The sequence below is a fragment of the Mustela nivalis genome (assembly GCF_964662115.1).
Source record: "Mustela nivalis genome assembly, chromosome: 2".
Taxonomy (NCBI): domain Eukaryota; kingdom Metazoa; phylum Chordata; class Mammalia; order Carnivora; family Mustelidae; genus Mustela; species Mustela nivalis.
The window spans coordinates 84,844,075-84,862,586 of NC_139021.1; the positions used below are offsets into that span (position 1 = coordinate 84,844,075).

The 18,512-nt window shown below is 35.8% G+C and overlaps 1 protein-coding gene across 1 annotated transcript in view; it reads left to right on the plus strand.

The window, feature by feature from the left end:
- Positions 1–17,366, plus strand: part of OPRK1 (opioid receptor kappa 1) — a 30,787-nt gene extending 13,421 nt beyond the window's left edge. Inside the window, exons 3-4 of the mRNA XM_082721263.1 lie at positions 1,934–2,286; positions 13,343–17,366. Coding sequence (XP_082577389.1) covers positions 1,934–2,286; positions 13,343–13,875 — 886 coding nt within the window. The 3' untranslated portion in view covers positions 13,876–17,366. The remainder of the gene's footprint in view (positions 1–1,933; positions 2,287–13,342) is intronic.
- The last annotated feature ends 1,146 nt before the right edge of the window (positions 17,367–18,512 follow it).

Below are 18,512 nucleotides of genomic sequence, written 5' to 3' on the forward strand. Positions count from 1 at the left end.
GTCTCAGTAAGTGAACTTCCCTAGTTATCTATGCTTTTATAATACCTATGCTCTGAGCATTGGCCATATACATTTACTCATTATTTATTTATTAGAGAGAGAGAGAAAAAGATCACAAGTGGGGGAGGGGGTGAGCAGAGGGAGAAGCAGACTCTCAGTTGAGCAGGAAACCTGACATGGACTCGATCCCAAGACCATGAGATAGTGATCTGGGCTAAAGGCAGACACTTAACAGGACTGAGCCACCCAGGTACTCCACATTTAATAAAATTTATAGGCCACTTAACAATATTTGAGTGAAAATTGTAAAGGTGAAACATGACATATTTTAAAATAAGCTTCTCATTCTCCAGATTAAAGCACTATTTAAATAGCAGAGCATCAGAATGGAAACCCACAGATACTGACTCTGTGCCATGCTTTACCATGCCTTCAGCCCAGCACAGACAAAACATTTTCTAGCAAGAAGGAAAGAGAGGAGTGGAAGATTTGGGGGAGGGTAAGTGGGATGCTAAGAGTGATCCTATATGTCACACATTTTGAGTCAGGTCATCTACTGCCTTTACCTCTGGTATGGCCATTCGGTTTTATTATCTTTATGTGACAGGACACGAAACTCAGAAAAGTCATACACTAAGTCCAGACTCTGGATGATCTGACTTCATAGAAGACCACCTTGCCTCCCAGGAGAGCCAAGGTTGTTCTGTCACTACATGTTAAAAGACATTTCTCATGTAGAAATTCATTTATTAAAAGACACCCTAGCAGTGATCAATAAAAACCATTGATATTGATTTTATAAAGAAAGCAGTAATTTTCCATAGGACATCTCCTTATAAGTGACCCTAAATAACAGTTAAAACCATAACATTAAGAAGGTATGTGGGGCATGACTGAATTAATTATGATAAGGTCTATAAATCTGAGGTGTATAGAAAGTAATTAACATAGATTTCCCCTACATATTCAGAGGCATTTGGCCTCTGAAAACCTGCTGATACTGTTTGGAATGTTTCATGCCCTAGAGATCCCTCAGGGAGCATTCTCTTGGTAAAACAGTCCTCTTAATTCAGTTTTAGTTGAAAGTAGAATTGTTCTAAACTTCATGTTATAATGGAAAGAATAATTTGGCCTTAAAGGCAAAGTTTTTGGTCTCTTTTGAAAATTACTGTCCCCTCAGGTGGAAGAAGAAACAATTTATGTGTTTAAAAATCTCTCAAGATGAGAATAAAGAAGAACTGAGTTTCACCTACTGTGCTAGATTACATTTTGTGCTGTGATGTGTATAAGGAAGAACTCAGCCAGCTTTATTTACATAATGCACTTATAATGAAAAACTAATGGCACAGTGGCAAACAAAAGTCAACAAACTTAGCTGTGTTTTAGCCATTGAAATTGAATGTATTTTAAAAATGAAAACCATTTTGAATTTTCAAAAGATGTAATTACAATGATGGATTTCTCAAAATGACCCTGTAGAAAAGTTGAAGAAGCTTTATCTTTTGTTTTACACAGTGAAGAGGAAGAAATAAAAAAGTATAAAAAAATGCTTAAAAGCAAGCAACTCCAGGTAGGATTAAAATGAATTGCCAGTCACAAAAAAAGACCAACCTGTATTATGTGCGAGTCTGTCAAAAAGATCTGTTATGTATATTCATCTATGCTATTTTATTTGCACTATATTTTGAACAAAGCACCAGAATAAAAGCTAAGTCAAGTCAAAGATTTTTGTCCACTTTTTTCCTATTACCTTTAATGTCTAGAACAGTCCTTTTACATATTAGATGCTCAACAAATATGTAAAGAATAAGTGAATGAAAAAAAAATTCAATAGTTCAAAGGTTGTTACAAACACATTTGGATTTGTATTACAAACACACTCATGGATTTGATACAAAGTTGAAGAGAAATGCTCTTGTTTCTTGTCTTTTAGATACACAAAGATGAAGACAGCAACCAACATTTATATATTTAACCTGGCGTTGGCAGATGCTTTGGTTACTACAACCATGCCCTTCCAGAGCACGGTCTATCTGATGAATTCGTGGCCATTTGGGGATGTGCTGTGCAAGATAGTCATTTCCATTGACTATTATAACATGTTTACCAGCATATTCACCTTGACCATGATGAGTGTGGACCGATACATTGCTGTGTGCCACCCCGTCAAAGCTTTAGACTTCCGCACCCCCATGAAGGCAAAGATCATTAACATCTGTATTTGGCTCTTATCATCATCTGTTGGCATATCTGCGATAGTCCTTGGAGGGACCAAAGTCAGGGAAGGTAAGAACAGTCATGTTCATCTCATTTTTACAATCCTACTTCTAATTAGACAAACTCTTAGTTTGGAAATGAGTAGGACACATATCTAGGGGAAAAATCAAAAACCAGTGGAAACATAAGGCATAAATCCATGGAAGGTGAGAAACATAACACTTTTATGCTTTCTATGTCTAAACATAGGATGGATAAAGACATTACCCAAACATAGATGCCCAAGCTATCTGCTACTCTGGAAAAGTTTATCGGAATCTGGAGAGATGGGGATGAAGCAGGGAACCACAGGCATGTGGATTTTTAGAATACAATCTATTGCATGCTGGCAATTGTAAGATACACCTACTTGGTCCTCTTCTTTCTCCTTAAAAAAGGACGCTAAATCATTAGAAACCTATGCTGACTCTTTACGCATTTTCTTTAGGGATTAATCTCCATGTCACCATTATAACTCCTTGATTTGGTTGTGGGACATTCAGAATTGGGTTCACTGATGGATGATAGTACACAGGAGCAAAACTTAGATTTTGGTTATACTGTTCTTACCCAATGCAAACAGGATACCTGATATTTTCCCAGTATTACTAGGGTAGTGGTTCTCACCCTGGGCTGCATGTTGGATTCACCTGGGTACTTCAGAAAATACAGATAATCCTTGAATAATGTTGGTGCACCAACCCCAGGCAGCCAAAATTCTTGTATTACCTTTGACTCCCCAAACTTAACTACTGATAGTGTACTGTTGACTCAGAAGCTTTACTGATAACATAAATAGTTGATTAGTACATATTATATTTTATATGTTTGTATGCTGTATTCTTACAATAAAGTAAGCTGGAGAAAATAAAGTGTAATGGAGAAAATCATAAGGTAAAGAGAATTAATTTTTAGTACTGTTCTGTAATTAAAAAGAAAAAACTGCATGTACGTGCACATGTGCAGTTTAAACCCATGCTGTTCAAGGACTATACTGCTGCCTCGGTCCCACGCCTGGAGGCTCTGGTTTAATTGACCAGAGGCACAGTCTTTGTATCGAGGTATTTTTAAAGATTGACTGACTGATTGATTGATTGATTGATGGGGGATGGGTATAAGGAGGGGAGAAGGAAACCTAAGTGGGGCTCGATCCCAAGATCCTAGCTGAGGCCAAGAGTCAGATGCTTAACATCTGTGCCACCCAGGCACCCCTGGGTGTTAAGATTTTTAAGATGTCCCTAGGTACTCTAATCTGGCCAGGGTGAGGACTACTGTCCCATCAGTTTTACTTTACTAGTAAAAGTAAAGCTATGAAAATATCTTTGGTCTTAGTAGAAATCCACTGGGGAGAGGGGAACGGAACCATCACTTTGGACTTTATAAATGCTGTTTATTGTTGTAGCAGTTCTCTAAAAAGTCTAGTTTATTAGGGAGGCCCATAAGACTTGTAAATACAGATAATTGAATATGTGTAGTAGGGACCTACCAGATCATAGAAAGGGCAGGTGCTAAAATCATAGCTTCTCCAGTATAGTCCACATTTGTAATGAAACACAATCTTTTCCCTCTTAAACTATAAAATGAATTTCCAGCTTAGCTGTGGAAGGTGTTAAGCTATAATATTTGGTAAATTTTAAGATATGCCAAACTTTATCAGAGAAGCATTTTAAAATATGATTAATTATACACAGGATTTTGTTTCTTTGTGTATACAACAAATGGATATATAGTTGCAAGGAATGCTTTAGCCTAGGGTGTTGATGTTTCATAACTGGATTCAAAAGGAGAGGCTGCATATACCCCATGAGGACTAGAAGAATGGGCCAAGTGATAAAAGAAGGTTACAATTTTCCCTAGGCAAGTGAGGAACTGATTTTGATATTTCATGACATACTTGCAGACTTAGCCACTGGACTCCTCTAATCATTGTCAGAAAAATGACATCCTAGAAGCAATGAATTTCAATTCAGTTTTTGAAAGACGAAATGAAGATAAATGTAGATTTTCCAGGAAGAAGTTGCTGTAGATGAATGTGTGCAGATGCCATGGAAGAAAGGATCCACCAGTGTTGGGAGATTAATTTGTGCAGCAGAGGGGAAAATGGGAAAAATTAAAGTAGTTTTGTAGAGAGCTCATTTCTTTCTTTGTTTCTTCTTCTATTTTTAATTATAAGAAGATGATTCTTTAAACAATTTTCTAAAGCGGATTTTGAGTATGTGATGAAAGATTGTCTCTGAACCATCTAGTACATTGATTTTTGAGTGCTGAATGACACTCCTTGTCAAGACTGTTGGGTGACCAAGAGGAGTATTTTAGGCAATCTCTGCACCCTGAATCAGAACTGAATGACATTGGTAGTTTATACTGTCATGTTTCTGGAGAATGCTTACTGAAGGAAATCAGGCATCAACTACCTTAGAACACGTCCACCTTGATGAGAAATTTCAGTTAATGCTTCTGAGTTTCTTTCTGGTTTCTTTTTGGTTAAGACCACAGATTCTGGAATCAAAGTGCCTGGGATTGAATCCTGATTTCATCATTTATGGACACTATCCTTTTGGAGACATTACTTAGATTTCTGTCCCTCAATGTCCTTATCTGCATAATAGGGGTAAATAATAGTGTCTACCTCCTAGGGTGTTTTCCAGATCTAATGAGTCAGTGCATGGAAAGTTAAGAAGCAGGGCCATGTCTAGTAAGCCATTGATAAATGTTAACTAGCATCTTTATCTGACATAGTGATTTTAACTGGTCCTGCCTTATTGCTTATGTTTTTTAACATCTGTAGGGTATTCATTCAATATGAGGGCTCTTGTGTGCAGCAAGAATTTCACTTGATGGGTATATGATGTTAAATATAACATTTTACACAGTATACATGTGTGTACTATTTATTTTGGGAATTCATAGTCTGTTTATTACCACTACTATAATTACTAAGTTATGGTAATGACTACAAACAGAAACAGAATTATTCTTAACAAAAAGAATAGAAACAAGGCAAGCTTTAGTTTAGATATTAGAACTAAATCCATAATTATGACAGCCTTGAGACATTGGAACATGTGCTAGAGAAAGCTACAGCCTTTTAATATTACTATAAAGAGAAAAGAAACTTTAGAAAACCACTTTATGAACATAGACGAGCAAAAAGTAGTGCATATTTCATGTGAACAACTCAGTGAGTTAGAGATAAATATACACCATCACCCCATCAAGACCACAGACATGTCACCTCCTAAAGTTTCTTTCTGCCTTGTTTATTATTTTTCTTATGTGATAAGAAAATTTAGCATAAGAGCTATCCTCTTAGCAAATGTTGAGTATGCTATACAATATCATTAGCTATAAAATCTATCTGCATAGTAGATCTACAGAACTTTTTTAAAAAAGATTTTACTTATTTAATTGACAGAGAGAGAGATCACAAGCAGGCAGAGAGGCAGGCGAGGGCGGGGGAAGCAGACTCCCTGCTGAGCAGAGAGCCCGATGGGAGACTCGATCCCAGGACCCTGCTGAAGGCAGAGGCTTAACCCACTGAGCCACCCAGGGGCCCCTCTAGAGAACTTTTTTACTTGCTTAACGGTAATCTTTGGCCATTGCCTCCCATCCCTCCTGCCCCAAGGTCCTGGAGACCACAGTTCTACCCCTGCTTCTATGAAATTCCACATATAAGGGAGATCATATAGTTTTTGTTTTTCTGTGTCTGGCTTATTTCATTTAGCGTAATGTTCACCAGATCTATCCATGTGGCCACAAATGGCAGGATTTCTTTCATTTTAATAACTGAATAATATTCCATTGTGTATGTGTATATACACATCATATACCACATTTTCTTTATCCATTCATCCATTGGTGCACAGTCCCCCCCCCCACCAATATCTTGGCTATTGTAAATAATGCTGAAGTGAACATGGGAGTACAGATATCTTTGAGATATTGATTTCATTTCCTTTGGACATATACCAAGTGGAACTACTGGATTATATGATAGCTCTATTTTCAACTTTTTGAGGAACCTCCATACTGTTTGCCAGAGTGGCCGTACCAGTTCGCGTTCCCACCAATGGAGCTTCCCTTTTCTCCATATCCCTGCCGACACTTACCTTTTTTTAGATATTTGACAATAGCCACAGTAAGAAGTATGAAGTGATATCTCATTGTGATTTTATTGGCACTTCTCTGATGATTGGTGATGTTGAGCACCTTTTTATAATCCTGTTGGCAGTTTGTAAGTCTTCTTTGGAGAAATGTCTATTTAGGTTCTTTGCCCATTTTAAATCAGGTTATTTGCTTTCCTGCTATTGAGTTGTATGATTTCCTTGTATATTTTATTTATTTATTTATCTTTTAAGATTTTATTTATTTATTTGACAGACAGAGATGACAAGTAGGCAGAGAGGCAGGCAGAGAGAGGAAGAAGCAGGCTCCCTGCTGAGCAGAGAGCCAGAAGTGAGGCTCGATCCCAGAACCCTGGGATCATGATCTGAGCTGAAGGCAGAGGCTTTAACCCACTGAGCTACCCAGGTGCCCCATGATTTCCTTATATATTTTAGATATTAACGCCTTATCAGATACATGATGTGCAAATATTTTCTTCCATTTTGTAGGTTGCCTTTTCATTTTGTTGTTTCCTTTGCTATGCAGGAGGGGTTTTTTGTTTGTTTGTTTGTTTTGGGTTTTTGGTTTTTGTTTGTTTTTAGTTTGAATTAGTTTGATGTAATCTCACTTGTTTATTTTTGGTTCATTTCTTGTACTTTTGGTGTCATTAAAAAAAAAAAAACAAACATTGCCAAGACCAGTATCAAGAAGCTTTTCCTTTATGTTATCTTCTAGAAGTTTTGTGGTTTTATTTACATTGTCTTTAATCCATTTTGAGTTGATTTTTATGTATGGTGTAAGATAAGTGTCCCTTCTTTTCATTCTTTTACATGTGGATATCCCATTTTCCCAGCACCATTTATTGAAGAGCCTATCCTTTCCCCATTCTATTTGTGGCATCCTTATTGAAGATTACTTAATTGTATATGTGTGGGTTTATTTCTGGGCTCTCTATTCTCCATTCCATTGGAATATGTGTCTGTTTTCTATGCCAGCACCAGACTGTTTTGATTATTATAGCTTTGTAATATAATTTGAAATCAGGAATTGTGATTTCTAGCTTTGTTCTTGCTCAAGATTCCTTTGACAATTCAGCATCTTTTGTGGTTCCATATGAGTTTGAGGATTATTTTTTCATTTTGTTTTGTTTTGTTTTGAGAGAGAAAGAATGACTGAGTGCAGTGTGGGGAGAAGCAGAGGGAGAGGGAGAGAGAATCTTACCCAGGTCCATGCTCAGCCTTACACATGGGGCTCAATCTCACAATGTTGAGATCATGACTTGAGTCTAAATCAAGAATTGTACACTTAACTGACTGAGCAACACAGGTGCCCCTGAGGATTATTTTATTCTGTTGCCTTGAAAAGTGCTTTTGGGTTTTGATAGAGGTTGTACTGAATTTTTAGATTGTTTTGTGTGTATAGAGATTTTAATAATGTTAATTCTTTTGATCCATGAACATAGGATATCTTTCCATTTATTTGTATCTTCTTAAATTTCTTTCATCAATGTTTTATAGTTGTCAGTATACAGATATATTAGGTTTATTTGCAGATTAACATAAATGTCATTATTTTATTTCTTTTTAAGATAGTTTATTGTTAGTGTATAGAAATGCAACCAGTGAACCATGAGAGACTATGGACTCTGAAAAACAATCTGAGGGGTTTGAAGTGGTGGGGGCGGGGTGGCAGGTTAGGGTACCAGGTGGTGGGTATTATAGAGGGCACGGATTGCATGGAGCACTGGGTGTGGTGCAAAAAATAATGAATACTGTTATGCTGAAAATAAAAAATAAATAAATAAAAAAGAAATGCAACCAGTTTTTGTTGATTTTGAATTCTGCAACTTTACTGAATTAGTTTTTTCTAATATTGTTTTAATGGAGCCTTTGGGGTTTTCTATATGTAAGATTGTGTCAACTCCAAACAAATTTTACATTTTTCTTTCTGATTTGGATGCCTTTTATTTATTTTCTTGCCTAAGTGCTATGGCTAGGATTTCCAGTACTATGTTGAATAAAAGTGGTGAGAATGAGCATCTTTGCTTTGTTCCTGAGCTTAAAGGAAAAGCTTTCAATCTTTCACCATTGAGTAGGATATAGCTATGGGCTTGTCATATATGGCCTTATTATTTTGAGGTACATTTCTTCTATACTTACTATGTTGAGATATTTAATCATGAATAAATCTTGAACTTTTGTCAAATATTTTTCTGCATCTATTGTGATGATCTTTTTATTTTTAATTTTTTTTTTAAGATTTTATTTATTTGACAGACAGAGATCACAAGCAGGCAGTAGGCAGGCAGAGAGAGGAGGAAGCATGCTCCCTGCTGAGCAGAGAGCCCAATGCGGGGCTCAATCCCACGACCCTGAGATTATGATCTGAGCCAAAGGCAGAGGCTTAACCCACTGAATCACCCTGGCACCCCGATCTTTTGATTTTTAATTTTTCATTCTATTAATGTGGTGTATCACATTATTTGACTTGTATATGTTAAGCCATACTTGCCTTCCAGGGATAAATCCCACTTGATTATAATATATGATTCTTTTCTTGTGCTGTTGAATTTGGTTTGCTAGTGTTTTGTAGGACTTTTGCATCATGTTCATCAGAGATATCGTGGTGTCCTTGTCTGGTTTTGGTATCAAGTTAATGCTAGCCTTATAAAATGAGTTTGGCAGTATACTTTCTTCTTCAACTTTTGAAAAAGTTTGAAATGTATTGGTATCCTTTTTAAATGCTTGATAGAACTCACAAGTGAAACAATCTGGCACTTGATTTTCCTTTGTTGGGAGGTTTTTGATGTGGTCTCAATCTATTTGTTATTGGTCTGTCAGATTTTCTGTTTCTTTATGATTCAGTTTTGTAGGTTGTATGTTTCTGGGATTTACCCATTTTTTTCTAGGTTATGCAATTTGTTGACATGTAATTGTTTATAGTAGTCTTTTATGATCCTTTGTATTTCTGTGTTATCTCTTGTAATGTATTTTCTTTGATGTAGTCTTCTCTCCTTTTTTCCTGGTCTAAGGGTTTGACTTTTTTTATCTTCAAAAAAACTGGGTTTTTTTTCCCCCTACTGTTTTCTGGTCTCTATTTCATTTATTTCTGCTCTTTTCTTTATTTCCTTCCTTCTACTAACTTTGGGCTTTATTCATTCTTCTTTTTCTAGTTCCTTAATATGTAAAGCTATGTTATTTATTTCTTAATGTAGGTGGTTATCACTATAAACTTCCTTCTAAGAACAACTTTTACTACATCCCATAGTTTTAGTATATTGTATTTCTATTTATTCATCTCAAGCATTTTAAAATTTTTCATTGATTTCTTCTTTGACCCTTAGTTGTTCAGGAGTGTATAATTTAATTTCTACAGATTTGTGAATTTTCCAATTTTCTTCCTATTTAATGTCTATTTTCATGTGGTCAGAAAAGATACTTGATATGATTTCAGTCTTCTTAAACTTGTTAAGGCTTGACTTATGGCATAATGTATGTTCTATACTGGAGAATATTTCATGTGCACTTAAGAATAATGTGTATTCTGTTTCTTGTTAATGGAATGTTTTGTATATGTTTGTGAAGTCCATTTTATTTTTTAATGTATTATTTATTTTTTAAATGATTTTATTTATTTGTTTATTTATTTACTTATTTATTTTGGTGGGGGGGGGAGCAGAAGGAGAGGGAAAGGGAGGAGAAAAGAATCTTATGCAGACTCCATGGTGAGCCCCACCCAGAGCTCAATTTCATGATCCCTGTAATTGTGACCTGAGCCAAAACCAAAAGACAGACACGTTATCAACTGAGCCATCCAGGCCTCGCCCACCACCCCATTTAATTTATAGTGTTGCTCAAGTCTACTGTTTCCTAATTGATTTTATATCTAAATGATCTATCCATTGTTGAAAGTGGGATATAGAAGTGCCCTATTCTGGGTGTTATATGTAAACAATTACTTTTGGAGCACTACATCAAAAACTAATGATGTATTTTATGGTGACTAACATAACACAATAAAAAAATAGTGCCCTATTATTGCTATCTCTGTCTCCTTTCGGTTCTGTTAATATATGCTTCATATATCTAGCTACTCCAATGTTGGATGCATATATACTTACAATTGTTGCATCCTTTTGATAACTTGGTTCTTTTATCATCGTATAGTGACTTTGTTTCCTCTTATGACAGATTCTAAGTTGAAGCCAGTTTTGTCTGATGTATGAATAACTACTTCTGGCGGCGCCTGGGTGGCTCACTGGGTTAAGCCTCTGCTTTCAGTTCAGGTCATGGTCTCATGGTCCCAGGGTCCTGGGATTGAGCCCTGCATCAGGCTCTCTGCTCAGCAGGGTGTCTGCTTCCCCCTATCTCTCTGCCTGCCTCTCTGCCTACTTGTGACCTGTCTGTCAAATAAATAAATAAAATCTTAAAAAAAAAAAAAAAAGAATAGATACTTCTGCTCTCTTTTGGTTTCCATTTGCATGGAATATCTTTTTCTATCCTTCAGTTTCAACCTATGTGTGTCATTAAAGCAAAAGATACATTTTTTTTTTGAAAGAGAATATTTAATAAAAAGTGGTGCATGTGGGCTTAAATTTCCTTGATGATTGCCTCAGTATTCTCCTTTATCTTTGTTGGTATAAGCTTAGTTTCACTGACATTTCTGGAGGATATTTCTAACTCTATCACTGAATGTTTTCCAAAGCCTTATAAAAGTAGTGGTCGTTGATTATTTCACCCATTTACCAAATATTTATTGAGCTCCTACAACATGCAGGACAATTCAAGAGGAAGCTGATTAAACATCAGCTCTTAGGTTGCCTTACTTATCTCAGCAGATTGCTCTTCCATAATAACTACTGTAATCACTCCCCATGTTCAAGGGTTTCCCTGTGGTATTCATTTATTCACTTATTTAACAATTTGTACTCCTTAAGCACCTTATGTTCTTAGTTGAAGATTTGTATTCCTTAAGCATCCTATGTTCTTTCTACCCTATGTGGCAAGGATTATATATTGAGGACAGCAGGCTGGTTATCCACCCTAAGGTAGTATGCATTCTGGATGGAGAGAAAAATACCAGGAAAGGTAACATATTTTTACAGAAGAGATTCTTTCTAGCCTCTGTCATTTTATAATGATTAAAAAATAATTTGATTATAATATATAGAGAGAATATAAGTTGCAAGGGACAGAACTATTCAAATGGATCAGACTCTGTATAAATGTCTCTTATGTGACATTTAAACTGAAGCCAACCTCAAGAAAGAGACAATGTTGGTATACACAAAAGCTAAGCATGGAAAGGACAAAACAAAACTAAACATGTTCCCTACTTCAAGGAGACTAGTTTCAATAGGCAAGTCAAATCCACTCTGGTCTATTTTTAAAATTCAGATTTTTGCAAAGTACACCTGTCAAAAGTTGCTTAATAAATACTTTTTTAATAATAGTGATGGTTTTTTAAAAAATGACTTTAACTATTAGTATTCCCATGAACACTAAAAGCACAAATTTTAAAAGATGCTTGTTTGTTTCTAATAGTCTTCATAGTAATAATACTTAAACAATGATTTTTTTCCAGAGAATCAAAAATTACAGGTTATTCTGGAAGTTTGCATTTACTAATGAAAGGTTTTATCTGATTTAGTTGATAAAAGATAAATTTCTGAGATAGTCATCTTAATTGGGCAAAATGATTATATTCTTTGTATTGTAAGTATGTCTAATTGAAATTCTAAGATGGTACATTTTGTTTTTACTTAGAGATATTTGATTAAGATTACGTTAAAATATTTTAGAAAATGCAAATAGAGATGTTTCACTACTTAAAAGTATTCTTGTTCTATTTTTGAAGTAATTTTTCTCAATGTCAGAAGAATATATCATTATAAAAATTTTTATCTTATTGCCCATGATTACTTTATAAGTAAGGAAGGATCAGATCACGACAAAGAATTTTTCCTGCTCTGTGCTCAATGATTTCTCAGAGGGAAGAGGAAAAAAATGTGGGCTGGCTCATTCTTGAGGAAGAAGGGAGCCCCCGAGCGGGTGAGCAGGCCCCCCAAGAAAGTATCCAAAAAGTGCTTATTCCTGGATCTCTGTTTTTTCTGGTCTCTGCTCTTTCCACTACGAAGGGCACTCTGAAGAAATACTATCCAGCAAAGAGAAGCAGAGCAAATAACACAATTTTCCAATTGATCAAATAAAATATTTGTTTTATCTGCTACATAGTGTTGATAAAAATGAAAAATATGTCTCACTTATGAATTTCCTTCATGATGGTGTTAATGAAGATGATTTTCTTCCCCCTTTTGCTCCCTTTCCTTGTTCTGTTTTTTTTTTCTTTTTTCTTCCTCCTCCTCTTCCTTCCCTCCAAATTTACTCATGTTTCAACAACCCCTTAATCAACCCCAGTCACAATTCCTGCATCATATTTAGATACATTTTGTATAAATTTTTACTGGCCCACATAATGTTTTTTTGTAAATCACTCGATATTTTCAGACAGGTTGGCTTTTGCTAAATTGAATGGCTATATCTGAAACATTTACTCCTTTATTACAAACAGATACTAGCTTTTATTGTCACAGCCTTAGATCTGGGAGAATTAATGATTGGAATCGCAAGTAAGGGCTTATGCTATAAATTACCAGTTTAGTTCTTCTGAAAGTCATTCACATAAAGCTGGTTTCCACAACTACATAATTCCTATCACTAGCTAGTAATATGTATTTCATAGCATTGCATATGTTAACAATAAATGGTGACTTTCTGGCTTCATTGATCAAAGCATGGATAGGATGGTTAATATACATAGCATTCATTCCTAATTTGTGATCTACATTAGGTAATATCATCTCACCATAATTGGATCTTGGTACCCAGACATATTAAAACTCACTTTTAGAATGCTTTGCAGCCACAGTAATAAGAAAATATTTTCTTTTTGTGCTTCTGTTTGTTTTGTTCACCTTGTCCAGATGTGGATGTCATTGAGTGCTCCTTGCAGTTCCCAGATGATGATTACTCCTGGTGGGACCTTTTCATGAAGATCTGTGTCTTCGTCTTTGCCTTTGTGATCCCTGTCATCATCATTATCATCTGCTACACCCTGATGATTCTGCGCTTGAAGAGCGTCCGACTCCTTTCTGGCTCCAGAGAGAAAGATCGCAACCTCCGTCGGATCACCAGGCTGGTTCTGGTGGTGGTGGCGGTCTTTATCATCTGTTGGACCCCCATTCACATTTTCATCCTTGTGGAGGCTCTGGGGAATGCTTCTCACAGCACGGCTGCCCTTTCCAGCTATTATTTCTGCATTGCCTTAGGTTATACTAACAGCAGCCTGAACCCCATTCTCTATGCCTTTCTTGATGAAAACTTCAAGCGGTGTTTCAGAGACTTCTGCTTTCCAATTAAGATGAGGATGGAGCGACAAAGCACTAGTAGAGTCAGAAATACAGTTCAGGATCCTACTTATATGAGGGATGTTGATGGAATAAATAAACCAGTATGACTAGTCGTGGAGATGTCTTCTTACAGTTCTTCAGGAAGAGAAGAGTTTAATGATCTCGGGTTAACTCAGATTAGTACTGAAGTCTGAGATGGAAAGGTAGAATTTTTAATAAACTTTTAGAAATCTCATGGTCTGAAGTTGTAAGATGCAGGCTGGGTTAGCCACTCAGGTCTGTGGAAGTATCAAAGCTGTAGGGATTTGAGGAAGCAAATTCAGCCCCTTTATAAGGCAAGGAAGCAAGACTGACTCTCAGTTCCCTTGATGAACAAAGAAATAAGTCTTTTTCTTCTGGTTACCTAGATTTAGTCCAGGACCCATCTGCCTTGGACTTTCTGTGCAGTGTGGTTCCAAAAGCTCTATTTAGAAAAAAGGATAAGGAAAAATTATTGGTTTCAGAGCTTAGTGGATGACCTATCCAGATACTTTACATTGACAACAACAACCTGAAAAAAAAACGAGAATCATTTCCAGGACATGTGCCTAGCTCACTTTATGCTATGTGGACACACATTTCATGTGGCTGTGTAGTGATGACTCTGGCTTAAGTATGACTTGGACCCACACCTGAGGTGTCTGATGTTTATGTATAATAAGAAATTATCTTGATCTTTATGAAGTTATTTAAACATGCAAAAGGTGATTTCCAACATAGTTTAATTTCTTAAAAGGCACGGTTCGTTTCGCAGCATGCTATTCAGATAAATAATTTCATGATAAAGCATGTCCTGATGTCAAGAAATACAAAGTGGTTTAAATACCACTGAAGTATATATATTGCATCTGTAATTAATAGTATACATGCTAATATGGGCTGGGCTTGCCCGCCAGTCAGGCACTTTCCTGAGGACACACTCACAATATCCCCTGAGTTATTAAAAAATGATGTGGAAACATTTTGTGGCAACAGGAGCTTCACTCTGGGAATTGGTCAGATGCCATCTTTGTCTGACTCCATCTTTTTCAGACCCTTGAGCACCATGTAGGCAATTCAGTTGTGCTTATAACTCATGTGTTAAACAACCAAAAAATATTTTGCTCATTCCCAGGTTGTTGACTTGACAGAATCCAATTTATATGCAACATCTCTTCATGAATATATAGCCTTACCAAACGTTCTTTATCTGTGGAGGGAGGGCATTTTGCTCATGTTAATCTTGGGCTAGGATTTTGTGGTTTTTGGCAGGAAGTAGAAATATTTCTAATTGCGGGCTGAACAAGGACATTATGTCACCTGTGGTGCTTGGCCATACCTTGCACTGTGTTCTTTGAAGAGCATACCAGCTGAGGATAATGCTATGAGAGCACATTTAGGATAATTTTGCTAAAACTTCCAGATAATATATTAATTCCCTCATCTTTCCCCTGAAAGTTATGATTTCAAAGGTAATGGCTTTTTCTGTAATTTGCCTGGGGAGAAGAAAGGGATAATTTAGAAATAACCCCTGTCTCTTCTCTTCCTTAATCTTATATGTTATTAGGGCAGCACCTCCTGGAATTTAATGGGAAAATCAAATTTATGGTCCTACATACTTATAGACATTATTACATCTATAATTTCTGTTCACTGTGTACTTTCTGTCTTGTGTATATACTCCTTTTGGAAGCAAACCTTGCACTGAAGGCTTTATATGTGGCTATTGATGATACTTGTCTATATCCCAGATTTTCATGGCATCTGACAGATGACTTAAGGCCAAAAGGCAAAGTTCTTCCAAATGAACACACAGTGCTTTTTGAACATTTCTTAAATTTCACTGATTTTCTTTCATGTCCTTGTATTCTTACAACTAAATGTAGATAGGGATGGCTTAAATATTTGTTGGCATTTACCCCATGGTTAAAAATCTTGGCTACCATATAGAAGGGATATTTATGCAGAGAGCAATTTCAGGAACAAGCCCTACTGATGGGAGAAATATACAAATCTGTTTATGGAACAGTAAGACGCAGGGGATTTTCTTGAAGGATTCTTACACAGTGCAAAAATATACATCCATAGAAGAAAATTATAGTAAGTATGGTAATTGTTTCTCTTTCACTTAGCACCCCTCGTGCCCTTATGGCATCTGTTGCCATTATTAGAGTCTGAACTTTAACCAGATTATCCTGCATGCCTTTATATCTAAGTTTGCAGCCCATGGAGAGAGAAAAGTAGCTCTGAGTGCCCATGAGAAATGTTCTAAGTTCTCTATTATTGTGGGGCACCGATTTCCCCAAACTGGAAGAAGAGAGAAAGGCTTTGTCATTTTAGGGCACCATTTTAAAGAATGAAAAAGTGAGTCATCCATGTTAAAGAAAATACCATTTACACAAAAATATTCATTTGTCAAAAGTGTGTATGTGGGCATGTGTGTGCAAGTGAGTGTAAATGTCTGTGTGTGTGCTCATGTGATCATGTGAGCATACATACGTGAAAGTGTCAATATTGTCTTTCTGTGTGTGCATGGTGGGTGTGCATGGCTGCATGTGTGGATATATGCATGTGATTGTGTAAGTATGCACATGTGTGTGTACATGTTTGTGCATGTGAGTATTCATGAGTATATGTGTTTTTGTGTATGTGATTTTGTGTGCATGCATGTGTGTGAGTACGTGTGTGTATATATGTGATTGTGTGTTCACATGCATGCATGTGTATGTGAGATGATGTATGTTTATGTTCCATGTTTTGATATTCTTGCTTTCTCATCACAACAAGGAGGATACAAACAGACCAGAACTGTGTATATCAAACCTCAAGATCAACTCTACCTAAATTCCATCTTCCTACCCTGGTGACTTCTGGAAGATAAGATCTATTGAGGGGTCATAAAAAGATACGGAGAAATGAAACAACCATGCAGGAGGCAGCAATGAGGATGAAAACCCATAATTCTAGCTGGGGGAGACTGGCATTAATGTCTCAGAAATACTCCTAAGAATCTAAAAGCATCCCCTATGCAGAAAGCTTAAGTCAAACCTCGAAGCATAATGCTACAAAAGAACACAGTTTGGAAAGTTAATTTTTAAAAAATCAAGGAATATTCACATAAATCTTAAGAAAGTGGTTTCATTCTATGATGTGTTGCTGAGAAATACAGGTTCTTAAATCTGTAGAACCACTATTGGATAATTTATAGAAGTTTTATCTAGTATTAGGACATAATAAGATGAATAACTAGAATACACTTCATTGGTATTCCTTACTAGCTCGCTCTAAAATTAGACTTTTTTAAGGACAGATCTATGACAATGTTATATGTCCATCCAATGGGATTTATTTTTTAAACAAGAACTGTTTCAAAGTTTCAGCATAAATATGAAAATCCCATCCCCAAAGGGCATAAACCTGTTTGCTCTGAGGCAGTTTTCTTTCCTGAAACAAAAGTATAATCACATATTCTTTATTGTATATATTTATATCTTGTCATTTTGGAAGGTGATAATTACACATTGTATATAAGATTGTGTGTCTTGCAATAAAATAAAAATTGTGCCTGCTCAAAACACAAGTTGATTACTGTGGTAAATCGTATATTCTTTAATGGCTTTGATGATGCTGTACTTCAGTAAGAACAATGTTAACTGTTTCTCAAAACTAAAAACAGTCTCTTTGTTTTTTCATCCATGACAATTTTGTGGATAATTAATAAAAAGGAGCAAAACATGTAAGGATCTAAACTATGATCTTAAATTCTAAAACCTACCAATCATTTAGGAAAATTCATGTCTTTCCACAGTTATCCTGTCAGGATCCAAGAATCAATGTTACACACTGCCTTCTCTATGGAAAACCCTTATGGAAAATATTCAAAATTTTAAAAACATAAAGAAATCAACCTCTGCTGCCTTTCTTCCAATACAATAGCATTGCCACCATAAATCACTTTTCTCAAAGCCTCATGGTATTTGTACACATATAGAGTAATTTAAAAACCTGTATCTTGACAAAAGGAAGTTTTTTTTTTTTTTTTTTTTTTTTTTTTGAAGTAGAAACAAACTTAAAGGAAGTCAAAGAGGGACTCCTCTTGCTAATTGGAGAGAACACACTAGCCTGGCCTACTTTTATTTAAAACAGCAAATTTCTTGTTACAAACTTTATCTGGTTGATAACTCAATTTCTTTTGGGATTGGATATCAAGTGTGTTATAGCTGTACTGAAGAGAAAACTCAATTTGCAGCAAATTTTAGGCATTACAATATCTTCTCCTCTCTGTAATTAATTTGTTATGCTGTACATCCCTACAGATAGCCTCGAGGTTTGTAGAAACTAGTTGATAATGATAAAAAAACAAATACTGTAACTAATTTTTTCAGTAGCTGTTGCTTGAGAGGATGTTCAATCATATTTATGTCAGGAAATATGCCAGATTCTTTCTAGGTAAACAAAACAAGTATAATTTTGATACTTATATCTAAGAAAAACAAACAAGGAAATAATTACAATGTACTGCAATGAGCGCACAGCTTAGTGGATACAACCTATTCTAAAAGGTATATCTATCCATTTATGTAGACATACTTTTAAAAATGCTTTAATCTATGTCTATACATTGCACTTGAAACTACTAGAAAAGTTAGAGTAATGGTATTCTTACATATGAAGATAGTTAAAATGGCAACTACTAGTAAATAAGATATGTGACTTTGTGGGTTTT